This window comes from Alligator sinensis, unplaced genomic scaffold (genome assembly GCF_000455745.1).
Source record: "Alligator sinensis unplaced genomic scaffold, ASM45574v1 scaffold444_1, whole genome shotgun sequence".
NCBI lineage: Eukaryota > Metazoa > Chordata > Crocodylia > Alligatoridae > Alligator > Alligator sinensis.
This window is the reverse complement of record NW_005841886.1, coordinates 510,074-527,918: the sequence shown is the minus strand read 5'-3', so window position 1 is coordinate 527,918 and position 17,845 is coordinate 510,074. Positions and strand designations below refer to the sequence as shown.

Here is a 17,845-nt window from a genome sequence, read left to right as displayed (position 1 = left end):
GACACAAAACACAGGAAAAGGGAAGGTGGCGGGGGGGGGGGGGGTTGTTGGGAGGAGTGACTGCCATCTCCAAAGTAGAGTCGGCACCTGGTCACAGACAGGACTGCTCCCTGCACCCAGCACATGGGTCCCCCCCTTAAGTATTGCCTCTACTGCTTCAAATGCTCCCTGGCTCCACTCTGTCCCCTATTATCCCACATGTCCCCCCATGCTCACCCATCATGTCCCAAGCCCCATCAGACTCCACCATCCCCCTCATGACCCACTGAGTCCTACCCTGCCTCCTCACTTCTCCCATAAACCTGCTACACTCCAGACAGACTCATTCTCATTATGCCCAAGCCCGCTACCCCTCACCATCCCCTTTGTGCCCCACTGAGCCCTCCCCTGCCCTTTTGAGTATCCAACACTCACTTCAGTCCTTCACACCTCCTGGGCTCCCCATACCCACAATTCCTTTTGCTCTCAATCCCCTCAGACTCCATTTCACACCTACTACCCCCACCATACCCCTAAGTCCCAAACTCCATCTTCTCCGCACACCCCCCACCTCCATAACACTCCAGCCTTTCATCTCAAACCCCTCTAGCCCCCAGACTCCTCTCCCAAAAAGTCCCTTGGTGCCCTTGACTCACTTCCCCTCAGAACCCCTCTTAAATAATAAGCCCCCCCCCCCCCCCCAAGCCCCCCCACACCGGGCCAAAAACCCCCAATCCTGGGCTATAACTGCCCATGTCCAACTTTGTTACCCCAGTTGTGCAGCTGGTTCAGCCTCCCACAGCCTCTGTCATCTGTTCCAATACATAACTCAGGAACAGGTGACTTTAGTAACTTCTTTGCTTTGCTTTTGCAACTTCCCCCTGCCTTGGACCCTTTTGCCCAAGCCATCAGACAGGTGGGCTTCCCTTCAACCCTGCCTCTCTCCGCCCTGATCCCTGGCTTGTTGTGGGTTTGAATCCCCTAGGAACAAAACCACCTGGAACAAGCTCCTGGTTAGTGACATGCCATTACTGGACACACTGGGGGTGAGCAAAGAAACATTACCAGGATAACTGTAGAAGAGAGCTTGATTAGTGGAAAAGAGTAACAGAAACCAAGTAGATAATAATGAGTTACAAAATCAATTGACTCTCTTAGCTTATCTGAATAGAAATGCAGTTTTTCCTGTGGGCAGTTTGCTTTAAACTTTGAACAGAGCAAGAATCAAAAGGCAGGGGGAGGGAAGGGAGGTGGCAGTGGTGACTGCCGAGGCCCACCCCAGATCAACCCCTGGCTGGGAGTGAATTGTTTTCTGCAAAGGAAGTTCTACAAGTGCTTTAAGCATTATACCATCCCTCCTCCTGTGAGAACAGTTTGCTCACTCACAAAGAAAAGGCTGTGCATGCTAGCATACCACCATGGCTAGATTCAGAGGAGGTCCATTGGCATGGCTGCATCCTCACTTTAGACCATTTGGTGGGAACAACAGCCAGGGACTCTTTTTTTTAAGTCCCAAAAGAAGGTAAGAATTCCTGTTTTCCCTTCCCCTCTGCTCAGCAACATGTTCCTTGCCATCATATTTTCCCCGTTTCCTACTCACCATTGTTCCGGTCTCTGGTTGAGCTCAGCTTCTCACACAGCCCAGTGGGAGTGAGGGAGGTAGCTCTGGAGCATTCCCCCTTCCCTGGATCAGCCACAAACAGTGGCAACAGTGGGCAGGGGAGGGGGGAAATGGGAAGGGAGGATACATGCTGTTAAGCATGGATGGGAAGGGAAAGAGGAATTCTTACCTGCTTCTGGGATTTAAAAAAAGTCTCCAGCTGCTGATCCTTGTGGCATGGTCTGTTCATCCTGGTGAAGGGAGGGAGGCTAGAAGTAATGGTGCAACCACCCCTGCATCTCCCATACTCCCCATTAAAACGATCCTGGATCCACAGGCTCCACCAGTGGTGCCATTGGCAACATTCCTCTTGATTTCAAAAGTGTCAGGGTTTCACCCTATGCTGAGCAGAAGGTTGGGCAAGATGGTGTGAGTTTTTGTAGGTAACACCTTACTTTGTCAGATGCTATGAATGGAGTGCAGAAAGAAAAGATTTTATATAGAAGGGAAAGGAACAGGGGGAGGGGATGCTGCTAACACAGGTAATAACTGACTTAATTAGATCAACTGAGATCAATTGAGGCAGTTAACACCTGGAGGGGCACCACTGTTCAGGTAATGGGATAAGAATCTATAGCCCCAATTGAGACTAAGGTTAACACATTCCAGTCAATGGATGATTTGTGGTTCTGAAATTTCATATTAAAGTTGTTTTTTGATGCCTTTTTTTAAGGATAGCTACTCTTAGTAGTGAGTATCCTGCATTAAGGAATCTCATATGAGACCCTTCCACATCTACCTTTTGATCAGTTGACAGTCAGGGGAGGGGTAAGGCTGAGTGGGACCTACAAACCTCCCCCAAATCTACTCCATTCCAGCTGACAAATGTTCCCTTCTATGGGCCATCCTCCCTGGAAACACCTTGCCTTATAACATTTTGGCTTATGGCCACATTGAACTGTCACAAACCAATGTATCAGGCCTGCTCTGGGAACAGGGATAACTCAAAACAACATCACAGTGGAGAGATGAGGGGAATTTTCTAGGCAGCCCTACTTCTCTATGACACCTGGGACAAACAAGCCTAGCAAAGCATCAGCAAGGTCTTCTGCTTCTGTGGGTCTTGGAGACTGGACAAGTACTTTGATTCAGGCCCCCAGAGGTATCTAGGTCCCTAATTCCCATTGAAACTGATATGGTATGGGAGCTAATACCCTAACCTCCATATGGGCACCAACCTAGAGTCATGAGGAGTAGGGCTGGAAGGGACCTCCAGAGGTCATCTAGTCCAACCCCTTGCCTGATGCAGGATCAACCTTATCCAAACCATGCCATACAACCATAATCTAAAATTTACATAAGACTACCCTCAACCCTGACATAACATAGACCTAATGTTCTAACCTGCCACAGGTAAAGCAGGGGAAACACGGCAGCCAATGTCCTGCTCGTATAAAATGTTGTTAATATATACTCAAGAGGTCCCAGGTAGAGGGCCATGGCAGTCCTTCTTTGAATGACAGTCTTGTAGAGTCATCAGCGTTAAGGCTTGAAGGGACCTGCAGTCTGATCTTAGCCTGCAGAACCCAGACCCGAGATCTTCATCCTATGATTCTTGCACTGAGACATCAAAGCTTGTCTGAAAGGGCAGTAATGATGGTAAATTTGCCATGTCTGCCTGCTGTAGCAGTTAATAACTCCCCTTTTAAAAACACACCATATCACTGTTCTGAACCTGGCCGATTTCACTTTTCAGCCACTGAATTTTTTTTGTAAATCAACTGCAATTCATTTGCAGATAAGAAGCTGTGGACATCCCCTGCCAATCTATGTCCCTCTGTTGTCTGTTATGTGGCTCTCAGCTCAAGCTACACAACAAATCTGAAAACGTTTGCCATATTGTGTGACTAACAAGAGAGGTTCACTAGCAAGGCCAAAGATGTGCAAGTGTGCAGGCTTCATGTAAATGATGCACTATCCTAATTTACATATTTGACAAATAAATGGCAGGAAGTAACCAGGCAATAAAGTAGCAGTGTCCAGAACATACCAAACCATGCCAAGCTATGTTTGCCATCACTACCTCAACTGTACACACTTCTGGGATTTTTCCTTGCAAGAGCAAGAGGCCACACAAATTACCTGGAAGCCTTAAGGAGGTTACTAGACACCAGAGGGTAGTTCAGCCTTTATTCCTTATGGCATCTGGACATCTTTCATGGGGAACTTTGGCCCATACCACATGCAACACATTTGGACAAGTTTTTATTTAGGAATACCTCATTTCCTCACATGCAACACACTCTTGAATAAGACCTGCTTGTTTTTGAAAGGCAGAGTTATGGGAAAAAACAATCTTTTTAAAAAAATACAGAGAAATACAGTACTTTTCCAGGGAAAACAGGCAACTACAGTCAAACCACCAAACTGCCCTATTTTCTTGAACTGAGCTGGGTACATAGCCTTATACTACTTGGGTAGGCAGCCAGATTCTGAAGCACAAGCCTCTATTGGGGCAGGAAGGAGAGGGTGGAAGAGAAGGGGTCCACATTCAGCTGCTAGAAAGCTCTATGTACTCACTGTGCTGGTCCCCTGTGCATCATGTGAAGTGTCTTTTTCTCTTTCTCCCAGCAGAGGCTCAAGCTGCAGAAGCTGCTATTACTGTATTTCATCCCTCACTTAAAGCACTTATCACTATTTTCAGCAGCTGAGTTTTGGGAAAAAGGGTGCATGTTATGTGTGTGAAAAATATGGTATCTAAAATCTGTGTTGTCTAATGACAGAAAAACTAAGGTGCTTCATCACATGTGTGAGCAAGGGGTTAAGGGGACAGGGGCTCCCCCAAGACAGTTAGGGAGTCTTGCACCCTCTGCCCTAGAATCAGTGTTAACCCTGGCCAGATCTGTTCATGGCTAGCTCTGCCCAATTCACCCCCTGTTGTGCCATGTCTTCAGCTCTGGGCTAAACAATCCTTTTCCCTTTCAGTTACCTCCATTCTGCCTCTCCTGCTTGCAGCTGACAGAGGTTATAGAGGACACGTGTACTGAGTTACAACAACCTGCTCCCATTGCTAGGATCTGATCTCCCTGCCCGCTTCATGTCTATGGCTTTCCTGCAGCAGCAGCTTGTTGTGACCACTCTCCATACTTCTTTGCACTCTGGTTCTCTCAGGTCTTGCCTTCACTTCAGAGTTAACTCCAGTTATAACATGAATATTGCTCCCAGCTAAAGTCCTGACCACAAACAAGCCCCCCATTCATCTCAGTGCACTGATGCTTTATACTTGTCCTGAGAGTAAGGGCCTGCAGCTGGAGTTACCACAACACATGAGCTGCAATCCTGACCACCCAGTACCGCTACTACAATCACTAGTCTTATTCCAAAGTGTGACCACACTCACTTGAGAGAGGCTAACTCAGGAGATGTGAACCTGAGTACAAGTAACTCAACACTGCTGCTGTGAGGGACTGGTCCCATACCTCTTTGTGCTTGAGACTGAACAAGCAACTTTCACCCCAAAATGGGCAATTTAAGCAGTGGTGTAGGAGTCCTAGTATCAGCTCTCCAAACCAGGAGTGGCTGCCCTGCGAGCTTAGCAAGCATCATGCCTCATGGCATCATGCCCTGGCACTGGAACAGGCAGCACGGCAGGTGCTGGCATGTGGCCCACAGGCATCCTGCTCAATGGAGGCAGAAGCAGGGTGGGTGTGGGAGCATCAGTAACTTTAGTGCTGTATAAAGTGCAACACTGAAATGGCACTAAGCAAACTCTATTCCTGTCCCAAGTGGCAGTTCCTGACTAGAGGTTAAAGCACCCTAGAGTGATGTACCTGTTGCCAGGGCCTGCAGAGGTTCTCCAGGGCATTTGTGTTGACAATATTGAGGAGGTAAAATGTACCAACTTCCCTAATGTTGCACGGTTAGCAATGCCACGGGCACGCAGTGGCTTCTGATGGGGTCACCCAACCCCATATGATGCACTTAGCATGTGCTGCAGACAGGGCTTTTACAGCACTTTGGTATGCAGGACTTGAGATCTGAGAGGGGGCAGTGCAGTGTGTGCAAACATGGAGGAAGGAAAGATCTCAGACCATGGCACATCAAGACCCAGGTTCTGGATCAGGGCTCTTCCTGTACTCATAAGGTGTCTCAAGTCCCCCAGCAGTGGGAGTGATGCAGTGCAGTGTGGCATCTGCTGGACCCTTCCATACCTTCAGTAAGGCAGTCACCAGTCTGGGAATCACTGTCACTCCACAGGCCTGGGGAAAGTATGGACCCCAAAATAGGCTGATGCCTTCAGCTGCCTTCTTGTTTCAGAGCCACTGGATACTGCCCAAACCCACAGACATGGATGCGTTGGCCTCCCACTGGCCAGTCAGAATAAGCAGAAGCTGCTCTGATGTCTCGTCTCCCAGGTCAACCACTGGAGAGTTTAGCAGAGGATTTCTTTGGAGCATCACACTCCTCCAGTGGGCTCTGCTGAGCCATGGCTCACAAGCTTGGAGCCTCCTGCTGTCCTGTAAGGTCCGCTAACACACCACACTCAATCTGAAGTGCAAGTGGCAGAGGAGAAGCTATGGCAAGCCTCTGCCTCCCTTGTGGGTGATAACTTCCTCCTGTCTCAGAGGGCTGTTGACTGCTTGATGCTGTGGAAGCTAACACGTGTTGGGGATGTGGGGATGGACATGGCTCTGGCCACACGGGCGCGGATGGAGTGCTTGTCCTGCCACCGATGCCACCTCTTCCGTACAGCGGAGCGAACCTGGGGACACAGTGAAGAGCAGAGAGGAAGTTTACTAACTGTGTGGCTGGACCACAGCCTCTGAAGGACTTGGAAAGAACTCATGTCAACTTTCAGTCTCCCATCAGCATAATACTGCAGGGTACTTTCTAGCCAAATGGCTAAAAGAACTGTCCAGACATCAATTAATTAGGCTTCTCAACTGCCCAGGGGGAAGGGGTAGTTGGTATCATGAACCCCTGTTTTACAGATGGGAAACTGAGGTGGAGAGTGGGAGGGGACTGACTCAGGGTTGCAGAGTAATAGGCTCACACAGTCAATCTGTAGTAAAGATGAGAGCAAATTCCAGGGATTTTATGGTTTGCCTCATAGTGCAGGTCGAATTGGAGAAGCACAGTAGACCCTTCTGATTTTGAAACCCTCCAGATCCAGGAAAAGGACCATCATGTTAAGATAGGAGAGCATAGGGTTTGTAAAAGGTTGCCTAACAGGTCAATAGTACACTTGAGATAAGAACCGAGGCTTTCTGACTCCCATGCCTCTACTCTAACCAATAATAAGAAGCAGAAGTCCCAGGAGTCCTGATTCTCAGTGCCCTAGTTGTCACCAGCCACCACTACTACCCTGCTTGACAACTGAGCCTAATAAATTCTGCATGCAACATCCTGATGTGAAAAGACAGAAATGGAAGTGACAAGAGGAAGCTCTCAGCATAGAGTGAAAGGGATACTGAGAAATAAATCTGGCCTTGAGCTATAAAAAAAAGTTAGTGGCTCAGACACCAAATCTGAGGCTGTCTAGTGGGCTGGAAGGGAGGTGAATGATAATTTGAAAGGGTTTATTATTGATGTGGTCCACACACATTGCATCTCAGCAACATCAATTCAAACCAACTGCCGTGCCAAAGTCTCCTGTGGCTGGAAAACATTGAAGATGTGCTTTTTATTGATTGCAAAGTGTGAATCCAACTAAGAGGGACAATGAGTGAGGGCAAGATGAAACGGCTGTGGTGGGACAAATTTCTTCATGCTCCTCATTACCCTGCAAAATATTTAACACCTGGAGAAGTTAGGCTGGTGGTTAGCTGGCGCTGCTCCCCTCCATGTCCCTGGCTCTCACCTGTGTCTGCTCCATTCAGGAATACTGCTGGATAGTGGTTTCCAGCTAAAACCCTTCACATCCATCCAGCAAGCTAGACCAATACATCATGTTTTGGCACTGAGTACCTGTACTCTGTGCAACAGAAGCATGACACATGCACTGAACAGACCAGATGCTTGCAGAGGAAAGAAAGTTCAGGGGCAAGCTCTAAAAGCCTGATCAGTACAATGGACTTAGTGAGCTTCTGCATCTCGATGCTTATCAACTCTGGGAGAACTAGACTGCTCACTGCATAGAAGTTTATTGGCTCCCTGAGTTTTCTATTCCCTGGTTGCCTGTTATTATACACTGAAACAAGTGCCAGCCACCCATCTTTATGCACTACAATCCTACCACAAGCCTGACAGAGATGGAGAAACTGACAGTCGTCATCCCTCTGCTTTACCTGTGGCAGGTTAGGGTGCTTTCAGTGTCCTTGGGCAATCGGCCTTGTAGTTGTGCAGCAGGGTTGATTGTACAATTTTAGGAACAGGTTGAAAACTTGTATGGGATGGTTTGGATAGCAATGATCCTGCCTTGAGCAGGGGGTTGGGTTAGATGACCTGCAGAGGTCCCTTCCAGCCTTACCTAAGATTTGAATTCAGACTAGTCTGGGCCCTGCCTCAAGACTACAGACTAATTTGCTGAGAAGATATGTAACAGGCTTGCTAATTTCTAACCAGCTACGTTAAAACCTTTCAGAGAACCTAAAGAAAGGACCCTCTTCCCTTTTGCCTCTCCTTTGTGGTCTCAGAATAAATTCTGATCTGTTCCCATTCCAGCTGTTCTGGAACATTTGGTTTCCTCCTCTCCTCTGCTCCCCCCTCTTCTCTCAACTGAACCAACATGTCCTGTCATCAAGACCTCCATCCTTTTCAGCTCCATTGCTGAATTTAGAGCCACACAACAATTTCTGATACTTCCTCATACTCTATTTCGATTTAGATTCTATTTCTACCTGCACGGCTGTGCTTGCCCTGTTGACCATGCTGAGAAGGCTTCTCTATGCTCATTTATATTCTGTGCTGGAATAAGATCACCTGGGTAGCTATGTAATTGCATGCTTATCTGTTAAAGCATTTTGCTGGGAAGTGCAGATGGGTGAGAGAGGCATAGAAGTGAGTTACCTCCACTCTTTGCACAAGTGCCATGACCACTAGGCTATTTGGCTACATGATGGGACAACATCAAACAGTTGCTAGTTATGGTTTTTCTCTGACCACATTTTCCGGAACTTACACACAGTTACATGCCTATCTAGGGGCTTCTATATTGCCACAGTGGAGCCTTCTGGGCATGCTCAGTAGGGTATGTGCAGCTATTCAGAAGGAAACAGGATGTAAAAGTTGCATCAGTACCATAGTTAACACTTAGCTACATTTGCACACATAATCAGCATGTAGGTGCATGGAGGTGAACAGGATTTGGCTTGTAGTATTCCCAGCAAGCCCTTTTGGTTTTCTCATTAATTCCATATTGTTATGCCACATTTACAAGTGTCTGCCATTTGCTCACTGTGTAACCTTGGTCAAGTCACTTTTTCTTCTGGTCCAGTTTCCCCATTTGTAGAATGAGGTCATAATACATCTTTGCAGGTGTGCTAGAAGGAGTAGGGGGTAAAAAGCCCATCTCTGCAGAAGGGAAGCTCTCTTTACATGCCACACATTATTTGTTCTCTGATTGCTACTCTGTGAGCCTTTTTATGGCTGACCATAGGAAATTGGCTGCTTTGGAAATGAAATCATCAATCTTCCTTCATCCCTGAACAAAAATCCATGACGCCTGGATGGAGTGGGTGAGCACAAACAGATTCCCTGATTTATTGATCAGGCCATCTTGCTCCTTTGTAGCAAGGCTGGAGCCATTTTTTTTTCAAAGTAAGTTTTTGGAAAGAATAATAACATAGTTAAAAAAATCCATAAAGGGAGATTTAAGTAAGAACTGGAAGCAGCAGTGATGGCTGAATTATTTAGCAAACACAAGGCTGTTAGGTCAGGCTGTCATGGGCTTGGAATCCATGTTTCCCTGAAGAAAAGTTAGTGAAGAATAAACTTAAGAGATGCCACGTCCTTCCTCAGTGTTGTAAAAGGCTTTTTATGTTCTTTATCCCCTGGGCTTTGCTCTTTCTGTTTGTACCCAGCTATCAATCTTTACAGCCAGCAAAGGTGTGAGAGCATTCACAGGGAAGTGTATGAAAAAGAGAAGCATAAATGATCAGTCCAGAGATGCCTCTAGGCTATGCTATAGATGTTCCTTTACTCTTTGCTCCTAACAGCTTAGCGTCTGGGGTCAGAACCCACAAGGTTTGGTGAAGTGATCCCTGTCTTCAAACAGATGTGTGCAACTCATTCTGATGTGTGCATGAAGTTCATCCAGGGGCTTCGCCTATTAGGATAAAATGTGCTGTGGCAACATCAGACAATCTTGTGACATCACAACGATGGATTAAAGCAGGACTATCTAACTGCTGAGCTGCTGGAGGCTGCACCAATGTGGCCCATGGACTCCTCATCCAACTGCTAGCACTCCTCCTTTACTGTGCTGTGCCACCAGCGCACCCCCCGCCTCACCCTGCTGCATTGTGCCATGCTGCATGGGTTTCACCAGGTACACTGCAGTACATTGCACAGCCCGCCCCACCCCTCCATGCTTCCCACCCAGAGTTCAGAGACCACCTAAGTGTTGGGGGGAATGGCACCAGGGTAGGAGGCCACAACCTGCAATTTAACCCCTTGTGGGCTGCAGGCAGCCCTTAGACTGTGAGTTGGACAGCCCTGGGCTGAAGTATCATAACATTTCACTGGTGCATTGACCAAAACAACCCACTGCTGCAATGTATTTAAGAGCTGGTTGAACAATGAAAATCAATGGCAATGAAAAATGGCTTGCAAACAATAGCATGGGGCAGGGAGATAGGAGTGTCTGTTTTGCTGAAATTTTTCAATAAAACCAATCATTTTTCATCATGTTTGGTGAAAAATGTCAGGTTTGGGGAAAACTTTTTTGGTTTTTGAACACCAAAACAAAAAACCTCCAGAAAACAGGTTTCAATCCATATTTACAATATTTTCTGTTAAAAAAAATCACGTTCTTATGGTGAATTTTGATTAAAAAAGTAGGCTAAAATGTATTCTAAATTTCTCATGAAAACTAAAGATCATTTCCCCAGCCGCTCTGCTCAGAGGTAAAGTACAGAGGGATTGGGATGGGTGTCCCAGTGAATGTTGTTTACACCAGACACAAGCTGGCACTGCTGAAGCAGGCAACGGTTCTGGACCTATTTAGTGTAGGCAGGGAGTGCTGCTACTGAGTATCATTGTGGCTGGCTGTCAGGCCTCAGCTGGTCCAGTGTGAATTTGTTCTTCAAGTACATGCTATAACTGGATTTTCTCTCCTTGCTCTGCAAGGGCAAAGCAGGGATTGGGTGCACTGGTAAATAAACCAATTGCAAGCTCTTCAGAAACAAATCTGGTGTTGCTGGAACTAGAAGTCTCCTCTTAATGAGTTCCCTTCTGCCCTTCCAGTCCTGGGACCCTACTGGCCTTTGCTGATGGGCATCAGACTCTGGTCTGGCAAGAGAGAGGACGTGCTGATTTTGATGGAGACTATAACTTCCTATGGGGGACAAGGTTAAATCCGCCGAATTTGTGTCATTGCTTCTTCACATTTGAGAAAAGCCTCAGCATCCCCTGGTGACCGGTCACTCATAACTCCCTAGCTCTATCTACCTGTTATTATATTTTTTGGCTTGTCAGACAAACTGAGAGGCACTGGGAGAACTTTGCCTGGAACCTGCAGAAGTGAAAGACACAGATCCCCAAGAAGACACTCACCTCACTGTTCAGGAAGCAGTAAAAGACAGAGACAAAGAAGCCCTGGGGGGAGGAAACATAAGAACCACAATTATTACAAGCTTTGAGGGAAATCCTTGGCATGCTGTCTGCCCAAGGTGGGCAGAGGGCATGGCTCCAGCTTTGGAGGTAGGGCAATGGATTGGCTCCAGCCTGGGAGGCTCTGGGTTGGAGGATGTCCCTGGGCATGGAGAAAGCAGAATTGATTTACACCTAGCTAAACCAGAGTTATTTTTAACTTTGCAGTTTCAGATGTTTCCCATGGAATTTAGCAGTGATTCCAGGGGACTGGGGTGGGATGAAGCTGTGTATCACTGACACACAGCCCAAGGCTCTTGACTCTAGTACAGCTCTGGGCCCATTTTTCACACGTGTGACACATCTCTTGGAACCCTGGTGTGGCCTGAGAGGGGCTGGTAGGCTGGATGTATGTCATGGGTCTGGCCAACGGGGTGATGCAGCTGCCACGACTCATACCTGGAAGGATTCCAGGAAAGAGTTGAAGTAGATGAAGACAATGCGGGAGATCTCGTCCTCCCCGGGGTTCACAAAGAACAGCATGTAGGTGATACCCAGCAATGGCAGCAGGACCAGTGTGGCCTTCACAGCTTTCCTGAGGAAAAAGTACAGAGGTGAGCTGCATCAGCACAGCAGCAGACCACAGCATACCTTCCCTGCCCACACCCACTGGCAGATTGGAGGAATGTGAGTCTGAGTTTAGTGCCTCCTAATAGATAAAGAAAAAGCAATCAGATTAGCATAAATGGCAGGTGGGGTGAGAAGGAGCTTGTCTCATCCTATTAGAAAGGATTTATTTCTTCTATATGATGCTATAATTACTGGTGGGAAGTGGATGGAGGCAGCAGTGCCAGGACTACTGGCTTCATTTTTTCAGATGTCACTCATTTAGGCCAGAAGTTTCAAACGTGAGCACATGGTGAGGGTCAGACAGCCCCAAATTAAATGGCCTGACAGATACAAGTCCTGACCACCCAGGATGCCCTCTAAAGTTGTTGGCACACTGTATGTTTAGTGCCTCTGAAAATCAGGCCAGTTACCATAGTGTAGAATTGTGGATTGCAAGCACGTAAACTTAAGTCATCATGTTTGACACTATGGGTGTGTGGAGACGAAATGAGCGGCATGTGTGCATGACACTTTAATGTGGGTTAAATGCTTTTGCACCTGATCTTTTTTTTTCCTCTGGAGTCTGCCTGCCTGCATGAGTTGTGCGGGGACCTGGTCCTTCCCTCTGTGGCTGCGGTGCCACCCCGACCTGGTCCTTCCCTCTGTGGCTGCGGGGCCACCCCAAACTGCCCAAACTGGGTGCCTGTGGGTGGGTGCCAACTGGGGGGTGGAGAGGGGATGCCGCTGCTGTGGAGGGAAGCACCAGCCTCTCGCCGCAGCCCAGGGACCGCTCTGCCCACCCGCAGCTCGCCTTCCCCTCGCCTCCCCGCTGCTGGAGAGGAGGCAGGTAAGACACGGGTGTACACAACACGGGGTTTACTTCTCCCTAAATTGAAGTGTTTTTTTAAAAAACCCGCTGCTTCAATTTAGAGTGAAGTAAACCCCCGTTTCATCTACACACACCCTATGGCTCTCTGTGCTCCAGTTTCTCCATGTGTAAACTGAACATGACAATTAGGATTGGGCAGGATACATGACAGTGAAGCCAGGTGAAATTAAAGAACAGATAGTGGGGGGAGTTGATTAATAAAGAATTAAAAGCAGATAGAATTATTAACACCAATCAATTTGGACTTTCAGAAAATAAACTGTGTCAAATTAATTTGATGTTTGTTTTTGATGAGATTAGAAATTTGGTTGATAAAGGTAATAGGCTGATATAATGGCTCTAGACTTCTGTAAGGCCTTTGAATTTGTACCGTGTGCATTTTGATTTGGAAACCAGAACAACGCTGCATCAACACAGCATTAAATGGATTAAAAATCAACTGATGGGTCTGATGTGTAGCTGTAATTGGGGAAAGGACCTCAAGTCAGTCTGTTTCCTGTAGGGATCCGCAGTTCTTGGCCCTAAGTTATTTCATATTTTTACCAGTGACTTAGAAGAAAACACAAAATCATTGCTGATGAAATTTGCAGACGCACAAATTAGAGGAGCAGCAAATAGCAAAGAGGTCAGGCCACTGACACAGAGCAATCTGGAACAGTTGGCAAGGAAGCAATAGGTATTTCAGCACAGTCAAATGCAATGTCCTATACTGAGGCACCAGGAATACCTGCTACATTTGCAGCATGTGGGACTCAATCCTGGAGAACCAGACTAAAGGGATCAAAGTGGACAATCAGTTGCATAAGAGCTCTTGGTGTGATGCTGTGGCCAGCTGGGCAAATACAATCTTTGGAAGTAAAAAGGGGAATACAGGGTAGGAGTATAGAGGTGGGTATCACTTAAAAACTCCAAAGGCTCCAGACTAGAGGGTCGTGCTCCTCCACTCAGTCAGACCAATCATCACTTTGTTATCAGAAAGAAATTTTACCCCCACAGTCAGATAGGCATGGAGTGTGGGGATCTTTACCTTTCTCTGTAGCTGGGGGGCCTGGCACTCTTTTTTGAATCTTTCAAATGTATTTTAACAAGTACTTTTTGTTCTTGCAGGGGCAGTACACTGGCAGTGCCCTCATCCCCCTGCTTTACCAATTATAAGTTAGAGCGCTTTTGGTGTTTCGGGGCATTGTGCCTAGTAGCTGTGTGACAGGGGAGTTTGTACAGTTTTAGGAATAGGTTAGACAAGCACTTGTCTAGGATGGTTTAGATAGGTGGTTTAGATGATCCTGCCTTGAAAAGCAGGCTGAACTAGATGACCTTCTGTAATCCTTTCCAGCCCTACTTTTCTATGATTTTATGTATCTGACAGTGGGACAACTGCATCCACTTCTGGCATCCACAGCTCAAGAAGATCACTGGTAAATTGGAGAGCAAGAAGCAAATGCTTTATAGTGAAAGACTCACTGAGCACGTCTACACAAGATGCTACTGTGCAGTCATTACTGCACATTTATTTAGTACTTGTATTAGCAAGTACTAAATAAATGTGCAGTAACTGGAGTTACTGCACAGTAGCACTGGCAAACGTCTTCTAAGTGATGCTATTGCACAGTAGCCTAATAATACTGCACAGTAGCATATTAGCAATGTGTGTGCTGTGATGTGCTACTGCGCAGTATTATTCAGCTACTAGACAGTCAGTGTCTTGTGTAGCCCAATGAGCTCAATCCGTTGAGCTCTATCACAGTGCATAAGTGTCTCTGTGGGCACTTGGATGGTAGAACACATTTCAGTCCAGGAGATTAAGGTATAACAAGATTCAATGACTGAAAACTGAAGCTGTACAAATTCAAACTAGAAATAAGGCACACATTGAAAGAGATCAACTGGTGGAGCAATTTACCAATGGTTTTACTAATCTCCATCCTGGGAAATTTTCAAGTGAAAAGCTAATTCTTTTTGTAAAATATCTGCCCTAATCCAAATACCAATTAATTTGAGGAAGTCCTAAAACCAGTGCTATACAAAGGTCAGACTAGAACATTATAATGGTCCCTTTTGGTTTATAATCTATAACATGGATGTCCAGTTGCAGCCTGTGGGCCACATGTAGCCTGGAGGAAGTTAAATTATGGCCCCCAGGCTCCTGCCCAGCTGCTGCTCCCCTACATTGATCCAGCTGCCATAGCAGCTGGAGCCAAGTCTTCCCTGCCTCTTTTGGCTTCTGCTTTCTGTGCCCACCCTAAGGCGTGGTGTGGTGCAGTATGACAGTGTGGGGAACCAGGGGTGAGGCTGGAGCTTTGTGAGTGTGGGGTGCAGGGGTGGGAGGGCAGGTGTCCACATGGTATCCAGCCCTAGGCCCATGGCTGCCACTGGTGTGGCCCATACAGTGTGCAGCCTCTACCCATGTGGCCAGTGGGATGTGCAGCCCCTGGATGTTTAGCAATTGAATTGCCCTGATCTATGAAACTATTAAACAGTTTTCCAAACCCACAAATATTTTCTGGACATCACAGTTTTTCCGTGTCCTGAAACAGGTAGAAATCTTGACAATTTTCCTGACCTAAAAATTCAGAAGTGCTCAGTCTGGGTGAGTCAAAATGTTTTCTTTTAACTGTTTTACATTTTCCCTCAGTTATTTTCCAAGTTGAAAATTTATTCAAAACTGAACTCCTCTGACAAAAAGTTTCATTTCTGAAAAGCTGGCCTTTTCAGGTGAAGGAATGCTGAAACATTCCCAACCACCTGTATTAACTATACTAATAAAGTATGTTTATTCATTATTTGCAAAGAGGTTTAATTAAACTAGTTCTATCAGTGCAAAACCATCTTCTCAAGCATACGCTATATACATTCTGGATCCAGGAAGTCTCCTTCTGCCTCTACAGGAAGAGTCAACTTCACTGAAGGACGGAAAGACCTTTTCTTCCTGCAGGACAGCTGGCATTTTAGGATTCAGAGACTCACTTTTTTTTGAAAAATGCTGTCTGGAAAGGGGAGGGTAAATCAGCTCTACCATGTACCCAAGAAAGCTCTGGGCACCTACACATATGCCTGATGCCTGCTCTGATGTGTGCTAGTTAGTGCTTAATCGAGTCTGCTGGTGAGTGCTAATTAACATGCTCTAGCAGCCTTGACTTCTTGTGTATTCAGCATCCCTGCACTTCAAAATGACAGCAGGGGCGCTTTAACTAAGGCTTGTTGAATGAGCTTTAGTTAAAGCTCCCCCACTGCCATTTTGAAGTGCTGGACACTGAATACAGAAGACGCTGCAGGCACTTTAATTACAGCAGCTCCGAGGAGCCTCTCTAATTAAAGAAACCTCCTTCCCACAATCCCTGGTGCATGTATAAAGACACCCTCTGTTTCCTCCCCTGAGATGGGACAGCAGGTGTTTGGGCTGCATTGATTCATTTCTCTTAGCTTGTCCTTTGTTTTGCTCCCAAGAAGCAATTTAATTCTCACCTCTGTGCCAGGATTTGTATGGCCAGCTTTAGAGAGCAGAAGGTCAGACCCTTTGGGGAAGGCTTTTGCAAAGGCAGTTATTCAGCTACTATGCTCGCTTTAGATGAGAATCCAGCAACCCATAATCTCAAACATAGACTTTCTGGCTGGAACTTTTGAGACCCCCTACCCCTAAAATGGGTAGTCATTTTGACTTCTCAAAATGGTAGTCAACCAGCCCTGTGGTCCTAAGACAGGTCCTTTGGAAAGCCTATCACACTGCACTCCTGGCCCTTTCTACCCCATGATACTTCTTGCTTGGCTAGAAGGTTTGGATATCCTTTTTCTGCTCAGCTCTGCTGACAACAGCTAGGAACTGGTGGACAACATTAATTAAAGCAGGGGTGGGCAAAATGCGGCCTGTGGGCCAGATGTGGTCTGCCAGGCCATTCTATCCATCCCATGGGGCCCCTAAAAAATTTAGAAAATTAATATTTATCTGCCCCCGACTGCCTGTCATGCGGACCTCGATGGCTTGCCAAAACTCATTAAGTGTCCCTCCACCTGAAATAACTGCCTGCCCCTGCGTTAAGGAGTGCTCCAAAGTATTTCAGAGATGGCACTGCTGAAACATAGTCATCTCTGAGATGAGGAGAGCCAGGGTATGTGGGAGGAATGGAAAGTATTTTGCTGGTAACACTAAGACTAACGATGAACTCTCTCACAGCCAGTTGTCAGTGGTCTTTGAAGCTCACACAGACTTTGTTGGATTGATTCCTGTGGTGAGCTGCTTGGGTCTTTTTTACAACAGAGGAGGAAGGACTGAGTCAAAATGCTTTATTCCAGAGGTTAGGGAAGTTTATTTGGGTAAATGTGATATCTTTTATTAGAGCAACTGAACAGTTGGAAAAATTGTTCCTTGCAGGCTTTCAGGCACAGGCACACTTCTTCAGGCATAGGGAGAGTCTGCTGTTCCTGAAAGCTTGCAAAGAAGGTTTTTTCCAGCTATTCATTTGGTCTAATAAAAGTAAACTCAAATAACCTTGTCTGCCTATAGCCTTAGACTAACATGGCTACAACAAACACCCTTGACTCCACTGGGTGTATTTATCCACTGAGCCCACAGCATTACAGTAGGGGAGGCTTTGGTGGGGACAAAACAGCTATGAAAAGCAGACTGCCAGGGAAATCTCTGCAGTCCGTGGGCAAGGTTGGCTAGTTTTATTTGAAGTGAGGAATGGCTGTTCTCTAGGACATGAAGGTGGAAATGGGGGGGCTGTGAAGGGGGGGTTTTGGAGGTCCCAGTAGTGCCCAAGGGGCACATGGTTGTCTTGAGCCCTGCTGGGGGCAGAGCGAGCAAGCAGAGCCAGGAGCAGGGCAGTGTTTGGAGCCAGAGAGCCCAGAGCTTGTTGCAGGGCAATGTTTCAGGCTGGAGAGCCTGGAGCCCAGAGCCTGGGCAGAGACAAGGCCCAAGGAGGGCCAGGACAAGGCTGGGACCCAGAAGCCAGGTCCAGTGCTGTGGTCCTAGGCCATAGGAACCAGCCAATATAAAGAGGTGGCTGAGGCTGGGAAGGCTG

The 17,845-nt window shown here is 46.8% G+C and overlaps 1 protein-coding gene and 1 long non-coding RNA gene across 2 annotated transcripts in view; both read right to left on the bottom strand.

Annotated features, from left to right (window-relative positions):
• LOC102372368 overlaps nt 1–4,859 on the bottom strand; it is a 9,939-nt gene extending 5,080 nt beyond the window's left edge. The window contains exons 1-2 of the long non-coding RNA XR_323133.1: nt 4,160–4,859; nt 1,770–1,830 (exon numbers count right to left, since the gene is read on the bottom strand). This is a non-coding gene — a long non-coding RNA (uncharacterized LOC102372368). The remainder of the gene's footprint in view (nt 1–1,769; nt 1,831–4,159) is intronic.
• A 1,066-nt stretch (nt 4,860–5,925) lies between these two features.
• CRHR1 (corticotropin releasing hormone receptor 1) overlaps nt 5,926–17,845 on the bottom strand; it is a 130,753-nt gene continuing 118,833 nt past the window's right edge. Inside the window, exons 11-13 of the mRNA XM_025196920.1 lie at nt 11,789–11,924; nt 11,294–11,335; nt 5,926–6,341 (exon numbers count right to left, since the gene is read on the bottom strand). Coding sequence (XP_025052705.1) covers nt 6,201–6,341; nt 11,294–11,335; nt 11,789–11,924 — 319 coding nt within the window. The 3' untranslated portion in view covers nt 5,926–6,200. The remainder of the gene's footprint in view (nt 6,342–11,293; nt 11,336–11,788; nt 11,925–17,845) is intronic.